Below are 26,250 nucleotides of genomic sequence, written 5' to 3'. Positions count from 1 at the left end.
GATCATTATTCTCATTCTTCAGTCACTCCTGTCAACATCTGTACAAGGATCATTATTCTCATTCTTCAGTCACTCCTGTCAACATCTGAACAAGAATCATTATTCTCATTCTTCAGTCACTCCTGTCAACATCTGTACAAAGATCATTATTCTCATTCTTCAGTCGTTCCTGTCAACATCTGTACAAGCATCATTATTCTCATTCTTCAGTCGTTCCTGTCAACATCTGTACAAGGATCATTATCATTTTCATTCTTCTAACAATGTTATCATTCTATCAATTATCTTCATCATTCTGTCACTCCTCTGTACACGTTTTATAACAATTCTCATTCTTCTCGCGCTACTCCGTTAACATCTATTACCACAATATGAAAAAATATAGAGTAATAAAGTGTTTCTATAGTGTAGCATTGACCAGGGCAATGAAATCATAATGCAGAGTTCTGCATATCTAATCTATCACGTCGTGTTTTGTTACAGTGTTAGAACCACCCAAGGTCGGATCTCCTACTGTAGTAGGACCCACGATGCTCCCTCTCATGAGCAGGAAGTGATGCCAACATTCCTGTTTATACTTTATATTGTTTGATCGTTTCATTAAAATCTAAAAAGCTGTTTGATTATTTGTCATTTTATTTATCACGTGGATTTTCTTCGGTACTCCAGTTTCCTCACACATAAGGCCTACTTCCATCCAGGTCAACAAGATTGATTAGTCTAAGTGCAATAGCTTGTTTTATAATTGTTGTCAAAGAAATACAATTAATATTTATATATATTCATTATTACATTTCCGGAAACCCAATGAAGTCATTCATGTTTTCGTCCTGCTAACTGAATAGAAACTTCCGGTTTTCAGAATCCTCCAAAGAATACGTAAGACAATTAAATATCTAGTCATGTCAAACAAATATCGGCAGTCAAACCAATAAAGTATCCTGAGTCCTGTCAAACAAATATCCACAGTCAAAAATAATTATATATATATAGATATCAAGTCCTGTCAAACAAATATCGGCAGTCAAACCAATAAAGTATCCCGAGTCCTGTAAAACAAATATCCACAGTCAAGACAATTATATATAGAGAGAGAGATATCGAGTCCTGTCAAACACATATCGGCAGTCAAGACAATGAGATATCTAGTCATGTCAAACAAATATCGGCAGTCAAAAACAATTATACATATATAGATATCAAGTCCTGTCAAACAAATATCAGCAGTCAAAAACAATTATATATATATAGATATCAAGTCCTGTCAAACAAATATCCACAGTCAAGACAATTACATATCAAGTCCTGTCAAACAAATATCCACAGTCAAAACAATAAAATATCCAGTCATGTCAAACAAATATCCACAGTCAAGACAATTATATATCTAGTCCTGTCAAACAAATATCCATAGTCAAGACAATTACATATCAAGTCCTGTCAAACAAATATCCATAGTTAAAACAATTAAATATCTAGTCCTGTCAAACAAATATCCACAGTCAAGACAATTAAATATCTAGTCCTGTCAAACAAATATCCACAGTAAAAACAATTAAATATCTAGTCCTGTCAAACAAATATCGGCAGTCAAAAACAATTATATATATATAGATATCAAGTCCTGTCAAACAAATATCGGCAGTCAAAAACAATTATATATATATAGATATCAAGTCCTGTCAAACAAATTTCGGCAGTCAAAAACAATTATATATATATAGATATCAAGTCCTGTCAAACAAATATCGGCAGTCAAAACAATTAAATATCTAGTCCTATCAAACAAAGATCCTCAGTCAAGACAATTAAATATCTTGTCCTGTCAAACAAATATCAGCAGTCAAAACAATTAAATATCTCGTCCGGTCAAACAAATATCCCCAGTCAAGAAATTAGATATCTAGTCTTGTCAAACAAATATCCACAGTCAAAACAATTAAATATCTAGTCCTGTCAAACAAATATCCACAGTAAAAACAATTAAATATCTAGTCCTGTCAAACAAATATCGGCAGTCAAGACAACTAAATATCTAGTCCTATCAAACAAATATCCACAGTCAAGAAATTAGATATCTAGTCCTGTCAAACAAATATCCACAGTCAAGAAAATTAAATATCTAGTCCTGTCAAACAAATATCCACAGTAAAAACAATTAAATATCTAGTCCTGTCAAACAAATATCGGCAGTCAAGACAACTAAATATCTAGTCCTATCAAACAAATATCCACAGTCAAGAAATTAGATATCTAGTCTTGTCAAACAAATATCCACAGTCAAAACAATTAAATATCTAGTCCTGTCAAACAAATATCCACAGTAAAAACAATTAAATATCTAATCCTGTCAAACAAATATCGGCAGTCAAAACAATTAAATATCTAGTCCTATCAAACAAAGATCCTCAGTCAAGACAATTAAATATCTTGTCCTGTCAAACAAATATCAGCAGTCAAAACAATTAAATATCTCGTCCGGTCAAACAAATATCCCCAGTCAAGAAATTAGATATCTAGTCTTGTCAAACAAATATCCACAGTCAAAACAATTAAATATCTAGTCCTGTCAAACAAATATCGGCAGTCAAGACAATTAAATATCTAGTCCTATCAAACAAATATCCTCAGTCAAGACAATTAAATATCTTGTCCTGTCAAACAAATATCAGCAGTCAAAACAATTAAATATCTCGTCCGGTCAAACAAATATCCCCAGTCAAGAAATTAGATATCTAGTCTTGTCAAACAAATATCCACAGTCAAAACAATTAAATATCTAGTCCTGTCAAACAAATATCCACAGTCAAAACAATTAAATATCTAGTCCTGTCAAACAAATATCGGTAGTCAAAACAATTAAATATCTAGTCCTATCAAACAAAGATCCTCAGTCAAGACAATTAAATATCTTGTCCTGTCAAACAAATATCAGCAGTCAAAACAATTAAATATCTCGTCCGGTCAAACAAATATCCCCAGTCAAGAAATTAGATATCTAGTCTTGTCAAACAAATATCCACAGTCAAAACAATTAAATATCTAGTCCTGTCAAACAAATATCGGTAGTCAAAACAATTAAATATCTAGTCCTATCAAACAAAGATCCTCAGTCAAGACAATTAAATATCTTGTCCTGTCAAACAAATATCAGCAGTCAAAACAATTAAATATCTCGTCCGGTCAAACAAATATCCCCAGTCAAGAAATTAGATATCTAGTCTTGTCAAACAAATATCCACAGTCAAAACAATTAAATATCTAGTCCTGTCAAACAAATATCCACAGTAAAAACAATTAAATATCTAATCCTGTCAAACAAATATCGGCAGTCAAAACAATTAAATATCTAGTCCTATCAAACAAAGATCCTCAGTCAAGACAATTAAATATCTTGTCCTGTCAAACAAATATCAGCAGTCAAAACAATTAAATATCTCGTCCGGTCAAACAAATATCCCCAGTCAAGAAATTAGATATCTAGTCTTGTCAAACAAATATCCACAGTCAAAACAATTAAATATCTAGTCCTGTCAAACAAATATCCACAGTAAAAACAATTAAATATCTAGTCCTGTCAAACAAATATCGGCATTCAAAACAATTAAATATCTAGTCCTATCAAACAAAGATCCTCAGTCAAGACAATTAAATATCTTGTCCTGTCAAACAAATATCAGCAGTCAAAACAATTAAATATCTAGTCCTGTCAAACAAATATCGGTAGTCAAAACAATTAAATATCTAGTCCTATCAAACAAATATCCTCAGTCAAGACAATTAAACATCTTGTCCTGTCAAACAAATATCAGCAGTCAAAACAATTAAATATCTAGTCCTGTCAAACAAATATCGGCAGTCAAGACAACTAAATATCTAGTCCTATCAAACAAATATCCACAGTCAAGAAATTAGATATCTAGTCCTGTCAAACAAATATCCACAGTCAAGAAATTAGATATCTAGTCCTGTCAAACAAATATCCACAGTCAAGACAATTAAATATCCAGTCCTGTCAAACAAATATCGGCAGTCAAGACAATTAAATATCTAGTCCTATCAAACAAATATCCACAGTCAAGAAACTAGATATCCAGAGTCCAGTTAGCATAGAAATCATCCTACAAAATATAATTTGAAACTTTCAATACTATCATTGATAGGTGAAAATGTTGCCTATTAAGGACGTGTACGTATACTCTGTGTATGTACAGGTGAACGTTTGTATGTATTTGTCGTACACGTGTAATGACTAACAATGACGTACCCGAATGAGGTACACGTATACAACCTAGCATGTACGTCACGTGTCGCCCACCAAACGTGTGTATTTGTAAAGTAAGAATAACAGACATTATTGCATGAAAAAATGGCACCGATGTTTAATTATCAAAAATACGACAATGTACATGGATCTGCTGTAAAATACTACCGATAACCTACAGTGGTTAGGTTCATTCCGCGTGGGATTGTATTCTTGTGTTTTAAATCACTTGTACTTCGCGAGTACTTCTTTGTATGGTTTTTACACTTCATTTCAAATATCTCGTGAGGTCTTCCTCGACTAGTCTACCTACCGTAGTTTGTTCTACTCTCCGCTAGGTTATCCTGCTTAAATACATGTATCAAAGAGCACAGTCTAGCGGAGAAAAATGGAACTAAGGCAAAGTAATCCAGAATAGAGATCTCCCACAAATCAGTTCAAATGTCTCCTTAGATCCTTCACACACGGATTAAGACAAATCTCAGATCTATTTTCGAAACATTAAATATTATCTACAATTCTAGACTACTTGAAAACTGTTGAGTCTGTTCAAAATATATAAATATAGCCACTTTTCCTTTTCAATTTTACCTTCGTCTTTTTGCTTTTTGTTTGTTTCATACAATTTCTTTTGGCGAGTCTTTTCGACCTTTTATTGGCCCTAAACACATCTTTGTTTATGGACCGTGAAGAATGTTATTTAACAAACGCATACACGTTGGAAGAGTTTTAATCTAAATACGGCATTTCAGGTATCCGTATAGGTCATTTCTATTTCTGGTTCTTTCACATGTCATAATAATTTTCAAACATTTTGTCAAGCATTTCATTTGTCATATAAAGTACACTTTATTTAAATTAATCCAGCGATTACCGTGTTATTCAGTGAAAAACACCCATGACATACTTTAGTGTGTTAATTCGTATCGTGACCAAGATATCACATCACTGACTACTAGTTTATTTTATGACGTCACAATGAAGAAAATCAGATTTAGAGGCATAGTAGCTGAATTGATACTTCAAACTTGACCTGGAAAAGCATGTTTTTCCGAATATTTGAAAAAGATATTGATCGTATGATAAAATGGAACTGAGGTTTGCTAAAATGTGAGATTATGTATATCAAGTATATTTCAGGAATTTTTTTTGTTTGATGATGGGAACATGAAAATGGGAGCACGTGACTTTTACTGATATGGAAAGCCACCGACCCCCAGTACAAACCACATGTTACATGTTAATATAAGTACACTTCAATCTGGTCAAATAATTGTCTGACTGTAATCGTAAATACAATACGGTATATACACGATCGTATGCACTATCCTATATAGTACACACACCACTACACATGATACGATACAGTCAACTATAAAAATAGGTACACACGTATCTAAGTTGCGTACCGGTGCTAAAACACCGTGAACAGTTAATTATGTTTTGATGATAATGCTGAAAGATGAACTAGAATTATCGACAAAATAATGATATCAACCTGCCAATAACTAGGTCACTCACTTATCTGTAATCGAGGCGGAGCATGCTCACAGAAGCCCGCCGTCTACTGCACCAAGGATAGAAATAATGAGACGTTGCGTTGATATAGCAACAAGTCAGGAGTACATATGCTTAGCTTCAGTCTTAATTACCATACAAAAACGATAAAAATTACGAACGTGTACATTACAATTTTGATTTCAGGTTTCAGTAATATCAACTGGACTCTTCCGTTATTCTCAAAACTACAGTGAATTTAGTAGAATTGCGGTGTATTGAAATCCATGAGAGTTGTCGCCCATTGGGCGTTTGAGTGACGCCGATGTCTGTTCGGCCATCCTCTCTTCCACAGCCACAAGAGCATTCATAGCACACGGAATAAAAGTAAATGTACAAAACTCTCCCCTTGGCGTCACTCACTCGCTACACAAATATATCTCAAATACCCCAGTACTACGTTTCAGGCATTTCCTCTAATGGTATCCACAGTTTTGGAAACGGCGCGTGCGTGGCAGGTTTGCATTTGCGATCCGGATTATTGATAGGAGGGCGCCATTGTCCATTGACACATGTAGCGCCACTTGGTCCATTCAACACAAAACCCTCCTTACACTTGAAGAGGATCCGGTCTCCATGTCGAATTGTTTTTATGTAGTGCTGGAAATCGAATATTGCACGAAGACCATTCTTGTAAATTTTCCCATTTGCAATCGTTCCAGGGTTTGGGCAATAAACTGAAAAAATATGTTGCATAATTTGGAGCATATGTTATTGTAAACAAGAAATCTATTTTGGAAACATGAATTACACATTTAACCTTCTTAGTGCGTGTAAACTATCAGTATAAATATGTGACATTGTGATCAGGAATGGGATAGTTACGGATCATATAACCGTTCTGAGAGTTCTAATGCAAAAATGATAGATGTATTGCTGTGAAGTAAAAACATATGAAGTCTGTAGACCTTTCAGCTCTGAGACGACGTTCTAAATCGTACGATCTTAATTATTTTGTGTCTAAAACCAAGTTTGTATTTTGAAGAAATAGTTTAACGAAATACTCACAAACACAGCCAATCATTCAGTCGGCCATGTATGAGCCAAATGACGCGATTATTTCAAATAAGATCTTCAACAGCTCTGCCAGAAACACTGTCTTTTAAGTTTTACAATTGTGATCATACATATTAATAGCATGTTAATCGCTGGGAATTGTTAATGCTAAAATGTACTTTTTGTTACCGTCATTGAACAAATCAAATATTACGTTTACCGGTCCCTCTGACTTACATGTATATACTCTTCTCGTCTTATAATACTTACATTCCTCGCAGACTGGGTTTCCTCCTGTCCATAACCCGAACTTGCATGTGAGGAAAGAATTGTCGGCAGGCATGCCCCGGAGCCGGAAGCCGTTCCGGCAGATGTATTTAGCCCGGCTGTTGTGTCGTAAACCGTCAAACACCCTTAAACCGTAGTCGACGTGGGGTGGGGGCCGGGGACACGCAGCTACAATTACACATTGCGGAGAGGAGACAAAATGTAACGTCATGAGGAAAAAAGTAGTCTTTCACGTTTAACGCAATGATTCAAAATTGAAGCATTATTAGTTTTTTCTGGTAGTCATCGTAATACTCTGTATTCTCCGGTGGATATATCTATAACCGGAGGAAATATTATGATGTTCAATATTGGTGCTTTTAGTTTTTGCTCTTCGTTTTTTGTTTTTTCCAGTACTTAAAAAAATTCTTTGTATTTACACATCACAATCATACTAAAACATGTTTTACCTGGTACACATCGCGGCATTGACGTCCAAGTACCGTTGTGACATCGCACGCGATTGGTTACATCCGGAACGAGGCCATTCTTGCATTGATATTCCAGGTCGAGGCCACTTCGCACCCATTCGCCCTCTCGGTATTTGTCCAAAGAGGCGTTCAAGATAGTGGGGACCTCACACTGCCCTTATAACCAAATAGTCACAGACATTCAAATACAAAATTTACAATAGTGTCAACAGAATATTATGTTAAGATTTTGAATGTTTCATAATCTAGGGTGAGTTCAAGTTCGGCGTAGGGATATTCATTCATCAAAAAAACAAACAACAATGTGACGTAGGAATATATCAGTGTATTGATGAAAATAGTATTTATGTCACTGTGATCTGTATAGCTAACATTAAGATCTACAAGTGTTTGTATATGACAAAGCTTACCCCAGCATGTAGGTGGAGGGGAGGACCATTCACCGTTCTCTAAACATCTGGTGGACAGCGAAATTCCGTCAAAGTTGGTACGAACACTACAACTGTAGCAGAAACAATACTCTTCAACAAGTACATATGACATTATTATACTGCGGATAAAACATGCACGGGTGTGGGTAACGCACGAACTGATGAGTGTGTTCGCGCAATGAATGGTACTTTCGATTTCACAAAACGTACAAAACGGCACCTTTCCTTTTTCAACTCACCTTCGAAGCAACATTCTGTCATAAAACACGTGTTCCTCCTCCAAGCACGTGTCTGTCTCCAACTTTCACCCTGCCTTCTTCTTTCGCAATTCATCGTGTCAGCCCCTTATCCCTTCTTCCTTACCCCATCACAATTTTACCCTCAAAACGCCCCCTTCCCCCATAAAGTCCCGTAAACGTCTGTGTGCCGTGTGTTTCCGTACTCCCAGACCTGACTTACCTGAAGAAAAGCTCTGACCCGACCGTAGTTGTTTCGCCCAGGACGTATCCGTTGTAGAACGGCTCTGGCCACCGACAGTTGACCTCTGTGATAGAAAGTTGGTCTGTAAGTAAGCAATGCATGGGAAGCAAGGTAAAACACATGAAAGGGTATGCGAGGCTAGTGCAGAAGCTTGGGTCACACAACACACCAACACAGGACGCTTCAGATCTATAAACCATTGTCGGGTCGGAGTTCATCACAACTAGTCAGACCATTATCGGTGTTAGTTTCGTGATATTTTCACACGGAAACTCGTTATTTGAGACAAAATACTTGACCACAACCCCTTGAACATCTGCGGACAATTAAACATTTGTAGCTAGAATCTAGCCTGACAAAACGAAAAACAAAAAAGTGCAGCCATGCAAATACCGACTAAACATACACAATCGGTGTACAATCTATTATCTTTATACTACAGTTATAAAATTGTACACAATTATCTCGATAAAACTTCACTCTAACACTACATCGAAATTCTGACAACTGTCCGATACATCATTATAAAAAAACAAAGTGTCGCAAAAGTTATTGAATCTGAACGGATGAACTCTGACCCTAGTGGTTTCAATTCGGAGCCTATTCAGACGTGTACGAGACTTGGTAATTTTTAACGAGACTTACTATTGGGTGAGTCCCATCTCGAGCTCGAGTATTTGTTTTGAGAGGATCTACCTGGAGAGCGAGCTAGAAGTCAACAATAGGAGAAACGTCACAAATAATGACGTCACGCCTTCAAAACACATCTGCAATCCGATTGGCTAATACGAAACGGGACATTATTAGAATTGCGTAGTAAGCAATTTGAAAAGTTGCAACATGACCTCAAAAATATTTCTCGAGTACGGTTTAGAAATCAACCAACAGAAAATTCGCATTTCAAATTTTAACGTCAGAGTAAAAAACAAGACAATAGTTTCAAGATCACGTGGTTTATATATACTGAATAAGTATGATAATACAACGTAACTACGAAACATTGCAACTGTAATAGAAGAGCAAGAATTGTATGTTATATTTCAAGTTTAAATGATTTACATCATTGAAGCTTTCGTTATTTTAAATAAAGTTTAAAACATACTTGGAAGGATTTTTACGGCAGGGTTCCAATATAGAAGCCAGCCAATGGAACGTATCCTACCAAAAGGGGTTCGGCTCTCTTAAGAGGGTTTAGTTTGCTGTATATCATTGGTTATTGGTATATTACCTTGACAAAGGACTGTTTCGCCGCTCCATGTTCTATCTGCCTGACAGCGTCTCTCCACTGAACCGGACAGTCGGAATCCCTCGTTACATTCGAACCGCAGAACTGTTCCGAAAGCATTCCCGGAACCTACCATCGTGCCTTCGAGAGGAGCTCGCAAAGTCGGGCACTCCACAGCTGTTAAAAGATACGTATGAAAGAATAACAAAATAAAGTTTTCAGTAAAAAAGAAAGCAGACAAATGACTATATATACACTGTAAAGCCTCAGTGTCGTAATGGAGAGCGACTTGGACCCACGAAGTCACTCCAAATATACTCGTTAGCGAGCTAAAGACTGGTGGTACCACCAATCGTAAGAGCGTGCAACCAGTCGGGACTGGTCGCACTATCGATCGTGGGATCGTCCGACAGGTGACCGACCAATCGCAAGGTGGCAGGACGACTGGTGGTGCTTGTTGTAAAATAGTAACATTACGGGCAAAATATTTAAAGTCCTTTATAATTAATATCAAAATACCAAATCATGCGTAATTAATGGTAATGATACATCCGACTTTTTCATGTGCAATGTCGGGGTAAAACAAGCAGAAAACCTATCGCCATTTTTGTTTCCCTCTTTCTTAACGATCTAGAGGATTTCCTCAATCAACGTGATGTTTCTTGTTTGAATAAAGTGTATGCCATTAGTGATCAAAATTTAGGTTTGTTCTTAAGATTGTTTATTATATTATATGCTGATGATACAGTGCTTTTGTCAGAAACACCAGATGGCCTACAGAACGCATTGAATGAATTCCAAAATTATTGTAATATATGGAAATTAACAGTTAATACCCAAAAGACTAAAGTTTTGATTTTTGAAAAAAGAAAAAGTAAAAGAGACCATCACTTTTCGTTAAATAATGATATTTTAGAAATACAAGATTCGTACCCATATCTTGGAAGAATATTAAACTACAATGGTATATTTACAAAAGCCAAAAGTAAACTAACAGAGCAAGCAAAAATGTTTTTTTTATATGCATTGTATATTAAGATTAGAAATATTTCCATTCCTGTAGATCTTCAACTGAAATTATTTGATGCACTTGTGTCACCTATTTTATTATATGGATGTGAAATCTGGGGCTATGAAAATTCAAAAAGTATCGAAAAAATACATTTACAGTTTTGTAAGGAAATTCTTAACATTCGGAAGAGCACCCCAAACTATATGGTAAAATATGGTGAGTTGGGAAGATATCCCCTAGAAATTGCAATCAGTGTTAGAATGGTTATGTTCTGGCATAAGCTTATAACGGGTGGATCGAAATTATCTTGTGTAATGTATAGGTTAATGTACAATTTGCACCAGAATTCTGTAGTAAGTTTTAAATGGTTAACGTATATACGAGATATTTTAAACAATACTGGATTTAATAATTTATGGACTTTCCAAATATCATGTACAATCAATAGAAAATGCTTGAAAACTATCATTAAGCAGAGATTATGCGATCAATTCATTCAAAGTTGGTTTCATGATGTTAAAAACCATCTCGCGAGGGCAAGTTTATTCCTTATTCAAATATCAGTTTAATATTGAACCATATCTTTTAAAGTTTAATCGTAATGAACGAAAAGTAATATGTAAATTTAGAACATCAAATATAAAATTTCCTATAGAAACAGGAAGATGGAATATAGTCCCACGCGAGGAAAGGTTATGTCCCCTATGTAATAACTGTGTTGGGGACGAATACCACTACTTATACCAATGTACTAATGTATCTGTTGTAGCTCTTAGACAACTTTATATACCAAATTATTATTATGTCAACCCAACTTATATCAAAATGAAAGGAATTTTCTCAATATATAACACGGTACTTTTAACAAAGGTAAGTAAATGTATACAAAGAGTAATGAAGCTACTTAATATCTAAGATAAGTTAGTTAAAAGAATTATTGAAATGGGTTGTTATTGTATAAATTGTATCATGTGTCATATTATGTGTGTACTATGTCCATCAATGTATACTATGTGATATGTGACTTCTTGTTACGCACGTATACGTGTGGCGTGAGTGTAAAAATAAAACTTGAAACTTGGTCACACGACCATGTAAGACCTGTCTGCGACCTCTTACGATTATCAATCGCAGGTAAGAAGTTTTGAGCATGACCATCGACCTGCAACTGATTTTGATCGTGTGGACACAAACGACCTTTGCGACTAGGCGCGATTTGCTCGCGAATCAAACGTTTTTCAGTCGCAGCTAGGTCGTATCCTGGTCGCAGGCCCGGTATGACTGGGGCGTAACACGATACATAAGTAACCATCCACTGTACTATCAAAGTTAACTCTTAGATATTGGCTCTGATGTTAACCCAACGATGACGTCACTAGCTCACACATGATTGTACTGGCTTAACTCTTTCACTCCTACATATTAAAACTGGACTTGCCCAGTCTTTGATTCGGTAAGGTTCAAATTCAGGCGTTAATGGGTTAAAAGACGAATGCTATTTAAGTTCTAACTGTGATGCTAGGTCACAAGGCAATAGTACTCTAGCACGGAATTGTACAATTATTGTTGATAAAATGATAAATGTGTATGTTCGATAAGATCCCTGCGTTTGTTGTCCTCGTCACATTGTGCTAAGAATGTAGTCACGGACAATATGTTTTCATTCTTATTTCTGTACACATGTATATCTATCTACTGAACAACAATAATGTTTAATGTATAAGTGTTTACAGTCAGAGGAATTGCCGACAATACTGAAAGTATGAGCATTTTCAACTCAAACAATCTGTTAACTTTTATGCAATCTTTGTCATGATCTAAAAAAAAGTGGTTCCCGAACTTTAGGTCATCGGGTGCTTTTATGTGGAGTTAACAGACTCCATTCTTGATATGAGACATGCGTAAGATAATTTCAATCTCGAGTGATAAAATATTGAGTCGAGACCAGAGGCTTCCTAAGCGTCCCTGCTTAAGATTTTATCGCGAGTCTTTGAATGACCTTCTTTATACTTCACATCAGGGATGGATTCTGTTTCAATCAGCTGTTCAACTAAAATCGATTACTTGATTGTAGTGCGTATTGAATTGTGTGAAAATGTCATGACGTCTAACGAAAGAAAAACAGTCCCATTTCCTGCAGCTGAATTGGACGTCAACAATTCCTCCTTGTGCATGTACAAATACTCCGAATTTAAAGCCGGGGTCACATCTTCCGGTTACGCACGTAGTTGAACGTAGTGGGGGATAGCCGTAGTTGACTTTAGTAAACCGTAGGTGACCTTAGTTAAATGTATTAAACGTAATAAGATGTATTTCAACGTAATTATAAACGTAGTTTGAACTTCAAGAGACCGATGATTTGGCCGTGGTTAGCCCAACATTTTTCAACATGTTCAAAATAACTCCACACGAGTTTGTATGCCAAGACCCTACCGTGACCGTAGTTTGAACGTGGGTGACCGTAATTGATCATACTTGGCCGTCGTTTAACGTAGTTGTCCGTAGTTAGAGGTAGTGCGACCCTAGTTAACCCAGAGACGTATAATACATGTATTATACGTCTCTGGTTAACCCCAGCCATTTTGTTCATAGTTCAATGTAGTTGGCCTTAATTACACGTAGCTCACCCTGCTTTCTTTATATTTCCTCTTTTGCCGATTTTGAACCTACTTTTACCTAGTTGACCGTAGTCACTACGGTCAACTATGTTCCCACGAACTACGTATATATTACGAACATCTTGATGTGTATTGGAGAGAGCAGACGGGATGTAAACAAAGCACGAGTTATACCCCTTGGCTGATAAGACGACCGCGATAACTTGCGCGTGCNATGTTTTCATTCTTATTTCTGTACACATGTATATTTATCTACTGAACAACAATAATGTTTAATGTATAAGTGTTTACAGTCAGACGAATTGCAGACAATACTGAAAGTATGAGCATTTTCAACTCAAACAATCTGTTTACTTTTATGCAATCTTTGTCATGATCTAAAAAAAAAAGTGGTTCCCGAACTTGAGGTCATCGGGTGCTTTTATGTGGAGTTAACAGACTCCATTCTTGATATGAGGCATGCGTAAGGTAATTTCAATCTCGAGTGATAAAATATTGAGTCGAGACCAGAGGCTTCCTAAGCGTCCCTGCTTAAGATTTTATCGCGAGTCTTTGAATGACCTTCTTTATACTTCACATCAGGGATGGATTCTGTTTCAATCAGCTGTTCAACTAAAATCAATTACTTGATTGTAGTGCGTATTGAATTGTGTGAAAATGTCATGACGTCTAACGAAAGAAAAACAGTCCCATTTCCTGGAGCAGAATTGGACGTCAACAATTCCTCCTTGTGCATGTACAAATACTCCGAATTTAAAGACGGGGTCACATCTTCCGGTTACGCACGTAGTTGACCGTAGTGGGGGATAGCCGTAGTTGACTTTAGTAAACCGTAGGTGACCTTAGTTAAACGTATTAAACGTAGTTAGATGTATTTCAACGTAGTTTGAACTTCAAGGGACCGATGATTTGGCCGTGGTTAGCCCACAAATGTTCAACATGTTCAAAATATCTCCACACGAGTTTGTATGCCAAGACCCTACCGTGACCGTAGTTTGAACGTGGGTGACCGTAATTGATCATACTTGGCCGTCGTTTAACGTAGTTGTCCGTAGTTAGAGGTAGTGCGACCCTAGTTAACCCAGAGACGTATAATACATGTATTATACGTCTCTGGTTAACCCCAGCCATTTTGTTCATAGTTCAATGTAGTTGGCCTTAATTACACGTAGCTCACCCTGCTTTCTTTATATTTCCTCTTTTGCCGATTTTGAACCTACTTTTACCTAGTTGACCGTAGTCACTACGGTCAACTATGTTCCCACGAACTACGTATATATTACGAACATCTTGATGTGTATTGGAGAGAGCAGACGGGATGTAAACAAAGCACGAGTTATACCCCTTGGCTGATAAGACGACCGCGATAACTTGCGCGTGCAAACGATGAAATCTTCATGCGCTACAGGAAATGGACATATCTCGGTGTTGTACAAAACGATTACAGAATCTTTCATTCCCTTGACAGAGATCTCAAATCAAAGGGGAAGTAACTATTTGTTCGGCCATATTTGTTTCCCTTATGTAGTTGTTCCTGTCATGTATACAATGTTGACACTACGTCAATGTATTGTTGAAGTTGTAGTATACAATTGTTATAAATGGAGAATCAATTAGTCTCAACGCCAAGGCAAGAGTGAAAGAACCATTCTTCCCCCGGGTGGTGAGATTGTGGGTCTAATCAAATAGGAGTTAAATATTATATTAATACCACAGCTGGAAAAGTGTGGATACATGTGTAAAGGATGTGCATTGCTTAGGTTGCCTTTCATGAGTCAGCTGAAGGGACTTTCCCTTTAGCTCAGCGGTAGAGCATCAGGCTGGAGACCCAAGGTCGCGGGTTCGAGTCCTAGCGACGGCACTTTCTTTATCACTATTCATCGTCCTACTACACATGTGTGAAAGTAGAAGAAAGGCTTTCTTCACATGGGTGTCCCACACACGTAGAGGTGAGAAGAAATATTAGTTCACCAAAGGATTAGAGAAATCTGTAGACATATACAATTCATGCCGGTATGAACGCAAATCAATTACATCCATATTATATTAGTCCGCTAGAGTAACCGACTTCCATTATATTAAAATTTTGTAGCATGAAAGAGTATGTACTGGTGAGCAGCCGAACGTCACTAAAGTATTTGCGTCTAATGATAGGTCTCACGTCATTCGAGGCGGGAATGAAGCTTCAAAATGGCACTGATTCATTTTTTTGTGGTAGCGTTTATAGGCCTATATATGGTCTTGTAACTATGTGATAACATGTAATCGTAAAATTCTCGTAAAACAGATGTTTGAAAACTGGTTAATGGATCTAAGTAAGTCTTATATGTAAGCTGTTATGATAGTTGTCCTGTTATCTTACCTATACATTTCGGTAGAAATCCAGACCATTTTTTGTTTTCCTCACAAGTCCGGTTTCTCTGCCCTATGAGTTCGTATCCCTCGTTACAATGATAAGTGACCGTCTCCCCGAAGAAGAAGCGATGACCCGATTGCCAGCCGTTCACCAGGTTCCCGGGGAATCCACAGTTGATGGCTACAATAATTGGGAACACACACATATTTATATATTTGGCTCAAAGTGCGTATTTGTACGACAGCACAGCATTATGTAGCACTATGTTAGCATTAAATCGGAAATGGAAGCGCCGCAGTATCGATATGCAGAGATGTTAACTTTATCAATGTGGCGAAGTGATAAACGGACGCGAGAAGTAAACAAATAAATACCACTTTCGTTAAATGATAATGAATTGATCACCCAGCAAAACCCGATTTAAAATGCTTTCGAAAGTGACAAGGAAAGCTACTGTCGTTCATCCTGTGTCGGTTCAGTGATCGATGACACAAGATACAGTACATACTATCAAACAGAACATACACAATGGCCACGCATTCTTATTTTTCCATAACATTATCCCCAACCGCCTTGTAAAGCAACACCTTCCTTGGTTCGTTTAGCTTTCACTATTTGACTATTTTTCTATCAAATATGAGGCAACGTCACACATAACCTCATATTTGTTAGAAAAATAGTCAAGAAACTGTCAACTTGTCTTGTCGAACTATGCCACGGGAGTTTACTTTTAGCGCACTTCCACTCAAAACCTACTAAATAGGTAACGAGATGCCCTTGAAATCTTATTTAAAAGAACGTCATTAAGATGCCCTTGAAATCTTATTTAAAAGAACGTCATTTTATAGATATGTATTAATAGATTTCATACGTCTACACATGAGCCTGATTCCTAACCAGGTCCAATCGCCATCCGTGTTACACATCGCTCTCGGGTCTCCTTTCATGTCGTAACCTCGGTCACAAGCATACGTAAGCTGTTGCCCGGATGCAAACGTTCCGTCAGTCTCGATATCCATGATGATGGCGTGTTCGATGATGGGTGGTGGTCCACACGTCACTGTAAGAAGAAAGAGTGTTTGCGATGTATCTTACCGACGAGTGGAGCCTGGTACATGTGAAATGAGACCACTCGGTTAATTCTGCATCACCCCTGCCATTTTGGATTTTTATATAAATATTGACCGGGCATAACTATTTCGTAGTAAAATTCACAGTATACCGTTTCTAATATTTTATTACTAAAATAAATGTTTTCGATGCTATCTTGCAGTTTTGAATATACCATTGAGTCGCAAGCTCGTATTATAGCTATTGACAAGTGTCCTTTTTGTGTATTAAATAATCATTTTCAGTTCATGGTAGAATCGGCGATTGTTTATTCCATATCAAAGTAAACAAAATCGACCATTGGGTTACTATTACTGAGTCTAAATACAGAATTTACGTGGGTGACTTGCTCCGTTAGTTAAAAATATAGCACGACCTTAATCACCTCGAAAACAATTTGTACCGATGATTATCTAGTACCACTGATATAACGTCGAGATGCACATGTCACGCTATGGGGTCGAGGGCTATGTACTACCGGTAAACACCGATAGTCCGACAGCTGTCAAAACAATATGCCAACATACTGGTGTGCGGTTCCGGGCTGTATGGCTAACGATAGGGTACTAGTTAGTCACTTGATATACTTTTTTTCTTGCTTGCTTCTGATTTACCTTCACGCCGGAAGCATACCCCCATCCCCCACGAAGCAAACTTTCAAAAGATTTAAACTTGATGATACTCCTCCTGCACATATCAGAAACTTGGTCAGAAAGGTTATTTTGGTAACGAAATGGATATACCGATCATATTATGCCATATATTTGAAGCACTCCATTTCGAAACCTTACGCGTGTACAAAAAACTCATCGATGCGTCATCTAATCAAAACACAGTTTTACCAGTAATGTATACCGGTTTCCATATATTCCATGAAGCCCGCCACCGGGGCACCATCATGCCGAATACATTTGATGGCTCTTACCGAGTCATACTTTTCATACGGAGACATCGTTCTATCGAAGCACCATCTCTGGTATCCAATATAAACTACTTGTGTACTATTGCGATCAATCGTCAAACGCTACAAAGACTGAGTTTTGAAAGTGATTTTTACCAAAATATTGTTCAGTTTGACTTGTACACCGATACCTGCTTGATATGTACGTATACTTGATGAACGTTGTAATGCTGAAAGCCGTTGATCGAATTTTGGTATCCTGAAACCGTTTTCATGCTCAAGCATGGATTTTGTGCTCAAATCTAATTTCTTGTTCCTATTTTATAAATTAATGATAAAATCTTATTTTGTGAATGATTTGAGAGAAAAAAATGAAGAGACTTAAAGACAAATATTGTTTTCAATGTTTACATTTGCATTTTTTATTGTTTGTCATGATTTTAGTAAGTAACAATAAAGTGACTTTGAGCATATAATCTATGATTGAGCATATAATCTATGATTGAGCATATAATCTATGCTTGAGCATATAATCTATGATTGAACATATAATCTATGATTGAACATATAATCTATGATTGAGCATATACTCTATGATTGAACATATAATCTATGATTGAGCATATAATCTTTGATTGAGCATGTAATCTATGATTGAGCATATAATCTATGATTGAACATGTAATCTATGATTGAGCATATACTCTTTGATTGAGCATTTAATCTATTATTGAGCATATAATCTATGATTGAGCATAAAATCTATGATTGAACATATAATCTATGATTGAGCATATACTCTATGATTGAACATATAATCTATGATTGAGCATATAATCTATGATTGAGCATAAATAATTATAATCTATGATTGAACATATAATCTATGATTGAGCATGTGATCTATGATTGAGCATATAATCTTTGATTGAGCATATAATCTATTATTGAGCATATAATCTATGATTGAGCATAAAATCTATGATTGAGCATATAATTTTTGATTGAGCATATAATCTATGATTGAGCATGTAATCCATGATTGAGCATATAATCTATGATTGAGCATATAATCTTTGATTGAGCATATAATCTATGATTGAGCATATAATCTATGATTGAGCATGAGAACGGTTTCATGAATACTGGCCCTGTCCAATAGCTAAATGTAACATATGAATTACCTTTCTCACAGCTCGGCTCACGCCCTCCCCACGTGCCATCTGGGAGACACTCGCGCTCCTCCCGCCCAGCTAAGAAATAGCCATGCTTGCAGAAGTATTGCAGTTTGACGCCCGTTGTGATCTGACTAGGGGGGATAATCCCCCCGTTCTCGATGGAAGTGTGGTTTAGGGGACACCCAGCGTCTGGTAAAGGAAATTCACCACACATATTTAGCATAGCATGGCTACGACACATAGAAAAATGGTAAAAGTCAGTTTAGTTTGTTATTCACAAAGTGAAATATGGATGATATGGCGGTATTACACATATTTGCTACTTCAGAACATACGGTGCAAAACAAAAAACTACCATTTTTGTTCTATATGACTACCTGTATCGTCTACTAGTGTTTCTCATAAAAAAGACATGTTTTCTATTATTATGACATCTACAAAATCGTAAGAAAATCAGGAACGCAAATAAGAGGTTCATCAATAAATTCAGGAAACTGATTTATTTTTATTTTTATTTTTTATTCAGAGGACAACTGTCAGAGATTCAGTGTACGCAACTAAGGTTTCAAGTGTTATTGTAGATGGATAGATAATGTTATCTTTGTTGATTAAAACTTCAGCACAGTAACAAACTCTACCTTATTTTTTATCCACTAGGAAGGAATTCAATATCAACCTCTATTACACCTGACAGTGTCTTGTTATTATAAGTTATTTCCTTCAAGAACTGTTTTTCACATATACTAAACGTCATGTTAGGCCCTACCCCGATATACACGCACGGCTACAAGTCATGTTAGGCAGATGCCATACTACTGATATACTGTTTCTCACGGCTACACGTCATGGTAGGCCCCACCCCATTCTACCGATATACTTTGACTCACGGCTATAGGTCATGTTATGCCCCACCCCATTCTAACGATATACTGTTACTCACAGCTACACGTCATGTTAGGCCCCACCCTATTCTACCGATATACTGTTACTCAGGGCTAAACGTCATGTTAGGCCCCAACCCCCATTCTACCGATATACACGCACGGCTACAAGTCATGTTAGGCAGATGCCATACTACCGATATACTGTTTCTCACGGCTACACGTCATGTTAGACCCAACCCCCATTCTATCGATATACTGTTACTCACGACTAAATGTCATGTTAGGCCCAACCCCCGTTCTACCGATATACTTTTACTCACGGCTAAATGTCATGTTAGGCCCCAACCCCCATTCTACCGATATACTGTTACTCACGGCTAAATGTCATGTTAGGCCCCAATCCCAATTCTATCGATATACTGTTACTCACGGCTACACGTCATGTTAGGCCCCACCCCATTCTACCGATATACTGTTACTCACGGCTCAACGTCATGTTAGGCCCCAACCCCCATTCTACCGATATACTGTTACTCACGGCTAAATGTCATGTTAGGCCCCAACCCCATTCTACCGATATACTGTTACTCACGGCTACACGTCATGTTAGGCCCCACCCCATTCTACCGATATACTGTTACTCACGGCTAAATGTCATGTTAGGCCCCACCCCCATTCTACCGATATACTGTTACTCACGGCTACACGTCATGTTAGGCCCCACCCCATTCTACCGATATACTGTTACTCACGGCTAAATGTCATGTTAGGCCCCACCCCCATTCTACCGATATACTGTTACTCACGGCTACACGTCATGTTAGGCCCCACCCCATTCTACCGATATACTGTTACTCACGGCTAAATGTCATGTTAGGCCCCACCCCCATTCTACCGATATACTGTTACTCACGGCTACACGTCATGTTAGGCCCCACCCCATTCTACCGATATACTGTTACTCACGGCTAAATGTCATGTTAGGCCCCACCCCCATTCTACCGATATACTGTTACTCACGGCTACACGTCATGTTAGGCCCCACCCCATTCTACCGATATACTGTTACTCACGGCTAAATGTCATGTTAGGCCCCACCCCCATTCTACCGATATACTGTTACTCACGGCTACACGTCATGTTAGGCCCCACCCCATTCTACCGATATACTGTTACTCACGGCTAAATGTCATGTTAGGCCCCACCCCCATTCTACCGATATACTGTTACTCACGGCTACACGTCATGTTAGGCCCCACCCCATTCTACCGATATACTGTTACTCACGGCTAAATGTCATGTTAGGCCCCACCCCCATTCTACCGATATACTGTTACTCACGGCTACACGTCATGTTAGGCCCCACCCCATTCTACCGATATACTGTTACTCACGGCTAAATGTCATGTTAGGCCCCACCCCCATTCTACCGATATACTGTTACTCACGGCTACACGTCATGTTAGGCCCCACCCCATTCTACCGATATACTGTTACTCACGGCTAAATGTCATGTTAGGCCCCACCCCCATTCTACCGATATACTGTTACTCACGGCTACACGTCATGTTAGGCCCCACCCCATTCTACCGATATACTGTTACTCACGGCTAAATGTCATGTTAGGCCCCACCCCCATTCTACCGATATACTGTTACTCACGGCTACACGTCATGTTAGGCCCCACCCCATTCTACCGATATACTGTTACTCACGGCTAAATGTCATGTTAGGCCCCACCCCCATTCTACCGATATACTGTTACTCACGGCTACACGTCATGTTAGGCCCCACCCCATTCTACCGATATACTGTTACTCACGGCTAAATGTCATGTTAGGCCCCACCCCCATTCTACCGATATACTGTTACTCACGGCTACACGTCATGTTAGGCCCCACCCCATTCTACCGATATACTGTTACTCACGGCTAAATGTCATGTTAGGCCCCACCCCCATTCTACCGATATACTGTTACTCACGGCTACACGTCATGTTAGGCCCCACCCCATTCTACCGATATACTGTTACTCACGGCTAAATGTCATGTTAGGCCCCACCCCCATTCTACCGATATACTGTTACTCACGGCTACACGTCATGTTAGGCCCCACCCCATTCTACCGATATACTGTTACTCACGGCTAAATGTCATGTTAGGCCCCACCCCCATTCTACCGATATACTGTTACTCACGGCTACACGTCATGTTAGGCCCCACCCCATTCTACCGATATACTGTTACTCACGGCTAAATGTCATGTTAGGCCCCACCCCCATTCTACCGATATACTGTTACTCACGGCTACACGTCATGTTAGGCCCCACCCCATTCTACCGATATACTGTTACTCACGGCTAAATGTCATGTTAGGCCCCACCCCCATTCTACCGATATACTGTTACTCACGGCTACACGTCATGTTAGGCCCCACCCCATTCTACCGATATACTGTTACTCACGGCTAAATGTCATGTTAGGCCCCAACCCCATTCTACCGATATACTGTTACTCACGGCTACACGTCATGTTAGGCCCCACCCCATTCTACCGATATACTGTTACTCACGGCTACACGTCATGTTAGGCCCCACCCCCATTCTACCGATATACTGTTACTCACGGCTACACGTCATGTTAGGCCCCACCCCCATTCTACCGATATACTGTTACTCACGGCTACACGTCATGTTAGGCCCCACCCCCATTCTACCGATATACTGTTACTCACGGCTACACGTCATGTTAGGTCCCACCCATCCACTCCGGACACACCACGCCCGGAAGATACTCCCTCTGTTTGATGTAAATCCGACGTCACACTCGTACTGCAGCATGACTCCCTGTTCAAACGACGTCGCCCACGGCTCACGATCGTGTTTGGCATTGTGTACAACCGGCGGAGGTCCACAGTCTGTGTTCACTAGCAACAGGAAATGACAACACAATAAAAAACGTCAAAATATGTTTTTTCATTAAATTCACAAAATCAAGATCTTATATAATTGGAGCAAATGCTGATACCATGTGGTATAACATAAGCATTGTTTCTTTATGAATTATTGTTTGTTGTTTGACCTCCAGCAGTCAAGCCTGAGATGTTGGTGTAAAATATTCTCACTCTCTTGTGACTTTTGTCTCGCAACAATTTGTATTCAGCAATTTAACTTCCCGAACCTCAAATAACTTTGACTTTTTGACGTTGACGGCATTAGCGTGCATTGATGTGCTTGTGACAATAGTTGATCTCCCGGTTAATTTTTTTCAGTCCCTTGCACAAAAACCATCTTAGGGACGACGGTTCGTTTCAATTCTTGTTACTTAATCCCTTTCATAATAACCTTGACCTACTAGTGAACTGAGAGAGATGACAGACAATAACCTTGACCTACTAGTTAGCTAAGAGATATGACAGACAATAGCCTTGACCTACTTGTGACCTGAGAGATATGACGGACAACAGCATTGACCTACTTGTGACCTGAGAGATATGACGGACAACAGCATTGACCTACTTGTGACCTGAGAGATATGACGGACAATAGCATTGACCTACTTGTGACCTGAGGGATATGACGGACAACAGCATTGACCTACTAGTGAACTGAGAGCTGACAGACAATAACCTTGACCTACTAGTGAACTGAGAGATATGACGGACAAAACCATTGACCTACTTGTGACCTGAGAGATATGACGGACAATAGCATTGACCTACTTGTGACCTGAGAGATATGACGGACAACAGCATTGGCCTACTAATGGACTGAGAGATGACAGACAATAACCTTGACCTAATAGTGAACTGAGATATATGACGGACAATAGCATTGACCTACTTGTGACCTGATATATAACGGAGAATAACTTTGACCTACTAGTGAACTGAGAGATGACAGACAATAACCTTGATCTACTAGTGAACTGAATGATATGACGGACAATAGCATTGACCTACTAGTGACCTGAGAGATATGACGGACAATACAATAGCATTGACCTACTTGTGACCTGAGAGATGACGGACAATAAACTTGACGCATTTGTGACCTGAGAGATGACGGACAATACACTTGGCCAACTTATGACAAGATATTACGGATATTAAACTTGACCTATTTGTGACTTGAGATATGACGGACAATGACTTTGACCTATGTGCGACCAAAGACGGTAACGGTTTTCGATGATGCTTCTTTTAAATACACTCCATATTAAAGTTACTTTTTGCTTCTTTTCAAGTCCAATTGAAAATAAGTTTGCTCTCACTTCTGACAATACATTAACTTTTCTTCATCACTTCCTGTCTTCGCGACCTTGACCTACGAGTTGCCGTAGGTAACAGTAAACTCTGGATCGCCGTTGCTCCAATCTCTGTCATCGTGACTTTGACCTACCTGTTACCTCAGAGCTGATGATACATTCCGGTTCCTCGTTGCTCCATTCCCCGTCGCCCTGACAAACGCGCCTGGCAACACCGCTGATCTCGTAGCCGTCATCACACGAGTAGCGCGCCATTGCCCCGAACATGTTGTATGGGACCACGTGCACAGACCCGTGTGGGATCCGTTTCTGGAGGGTCCTGCATTTCATATCTACAAAAAACAAAATCAATGTCAAAATTAGATCATGTAAAACAGATATGCATGCAAGGGTACCGGTGGATACTGACATACACTAGTGGGTAACAGTGTTGTATAATGTCACTTACTAAAGGGTAACAGTGTTGGATACCGTCACTCACTCCTGAGTAACAATTTTGGACGGTATCCAATACCGTCTCTCACTAGAGGGTAACAGTGTTGGATACCGTCTCTCACTTGAGGGTAACAATATTGGATTCCGTCTCTCACTAGAGGGTAACAGTGTTGGATAACGTCACTCTCTAGAGGGTGACGATGTTGGATACCGTCTCTCACTAGAGGGTGACAGCCTCGGGAAACAGTTCATCTGGAGGGTCCCAACTCCTCGGGAAAATAGTTTTGACTGTTGACTGATAAGGCATGAAACAACTGTTTTGTTACTTAACAATGAAAAACCAAAAAGTTCTATGTCGAATGTGATGTTTAGGTCTACCGACAGACGACCGTCAACAATCCAGTACCAAAAACGCTTGATCATCGGGGTGCTTGTAATTATAGGTGCGTTCGATTACCTAACATGTGACCAGTCAACANTGCCACTCACTAGAGGGTAACAGTGTTGGATACCGTCTCTCGCTAAAGGGTAACAGTTTTGTCGGTATCCAATACCGTCTCTCACTAGAGGGTAACAGTGTTGGATAACGTCACTCTTTAGAGGATGAAAATGTTGGATACTGTCACTCACTAGAGGTTAACAGTGTTTGATACTGTCTCTCGCTAAAGGGTAACAGTTTTGGATACCGTCAGTCTCTAGAGGGTGACAATGTTGTATACTGTCACTCACTAGAGGTTAACAGTGTTTGATACTGTCTCTCGCTAAAGGGTAACAGTTTTGTCGGTATCCCATACCGTCTCTCACTAGAGGGTAACAGGGTTGGATAACGTCACTCTCTAGAGGGTGACAATGTTGGATACCGTCACTCACTCGAGGGTAACAGTGTTGGATACCATCACTCAATAGAGGATAACAGTGTTGGATAACATCACTCTCTAGAGGTTGACAATGTTGGATACTGTCACTCACTAGAGGGTAACAGTGTTGGATACCATCACTCACTACAGGGTAACAGTGTTGGATACCGTCTCTCGCTAAAGGGTAACAGTTTTGGATACCGTCAGTCTCTAGAGGGTGACAATGTTGTATACTGTCACTCACTAGAGGGTAACAGTGTTTGATACTGTCTCTCACTAGAGGGAGACCGTGTTTGATACCGTCACTTACTCAAGATAACAAGGCATGTACGTACGCAGATGCCACATTGAGATTGACGTATCATTCCATTGGTCTGAGAACAAAAGCTCCTTGCGATCCCATCAAAAGAAGTGATTCGTTCTTTTTTTCTGGGAGACAATGAAAAATAATCAATTAAAACCATTCATACCCTGGCAATCGGAATGTGTATCCCTTACCCAATCTTGTCAATATGACCTTTAGAGAGTGACCTTTCGGGAATTACGAAGTTCCAAATCTGTTTTACAGAATGTTGGCGACTTTCACTCCTACGACATTCTCAAGTAAAATTGCCTGTGTTGTTAATATCTACAATTCAAAACTGCAGGTTCTATTTCAGCTTGTTCTACGAATCAACGCGAATTGGGACGTTTTGTTATCGACACCGCATTTTCAACTGTCACCACGTTAACGGTTATCTATGCTGCCTACTAAGGTCTGGTGGGAGATCGTTGACGCATGACGATACACATGACGACACATATGCAACACAAAGGATGTTAAACAGGGTACAACAAAAAACAGATAGAAAAACCGTCAATACCTGAAATCACAGGACAGCAGGACTACAGAAACATAACCAGCCATAGAGCAACAAGGCAGC

General features: G+C 38.8%; 2 protein-coding genes across 3 annotated transcripts in view; one reads left to right on the top strand and one right to left on the bottom strand.

Moving 5' to 3' along the window:
- Nucleotides 1–621, top strand: part of LOC110449850 (putative tyrosinase-like protein tyr-3) — a 16,363-nt gene extending 15,742 nt beyond the window's left edge. For both annotated transcript variants that reach the window (XM_021496976.1, XM_021496977.1), the window contains one exon: nucleotides 484–621. In XM_021496976.1, coding sequence (XP_021352651.1) covers nucleotides 484–557 — 74 coding nt within the window. In that variant the 3' untranslated portion in view covers nucleotides 558–621. The remainder of the gene's footprint in view (nucleotides 1–483) is intronic.
- Nucleotides 622–4,357: 3,736 nt separating this feature from the next.
- Nucleotides 4,358–26,250, bottom strand: part of LOC110449863 (sushi, von Willebrand factor type A, EGF and pentraxin domain-containing protein 1-like) — a gene marked incomplete at its 5' end in the record, with an annotated part of 42,832 nt that continues 20,939 nt past the window's right edge. The window contains 12 exons of the mRNA XM_021496999.1: nucleotides 4,358–6,498; nucleotides 7,088–7,273; nucleotides 7,555–7,731; nucleotides 7,986–8,077; nucleotides 8,466–8,550; nucleotides 9,132–9,194; nucleotides 9,715–9,888; nucleotides 15,704–15,877; nucleotides 16,569–16,757; nucleotides 18,893–19,075; nucleotides 22,504–22,695; nucleotides 24,170–24,367. Of these exons, the coding sequence (XP_021352674.1) occupies nucleotides 6,218–6,498; nucleotides 7,088–7,273; nucleotides 7,555–7,731; nucleotides 7,986–8,077; nucleotides 8,466–8,550; nucleotides 9,132–9,194; nucleotides 9,715–9,888; nucleotides 15,704–15,877; nucleotides 16,569–16,757; nucleotides 18,893–19,075; nucleotides 22,504–22,695; nucleotides 24,170–24,367 (1,994 nt within the window). The remainder of the gene's footprint in view (nucleotides 6,499–7,087; nucleotides 7,274–7,554; nucleotides 7,732–7,985; nucleotides 8,078–8,465; nucleotides 8,551–9,131; nucleotides 9,195–9,714; nucleotides 9,889–15,703; nucleotides 15,878–16,568; nucleotides 16,758–18,892; nucleotides 19,076–22,503; nucleotides 22,696–24,169; nucleotides 24,368–26,250) is intronic.

The sequence above is a fragment of the Mizuhopecten yessoensis genome, unplaced genomic scaffold, assembly GCF_002113885.1.
Source record: "Mizuhopecten yessoensis strain PY_sf001 unplaced genomic scaffold, ASM211388v2 scaffold4835, whole genome shotgun sequence".
Lineage (NCBI taxonomy): Eukaryota > Metazoa > Mollusca > Bivalvia > Pectinida > Pectinidae > Mizuhopecten > Mizuhopecten yessoensis.
This window is presented reverse-complemented; position numbering and strand designations above follow the sequence as displayed.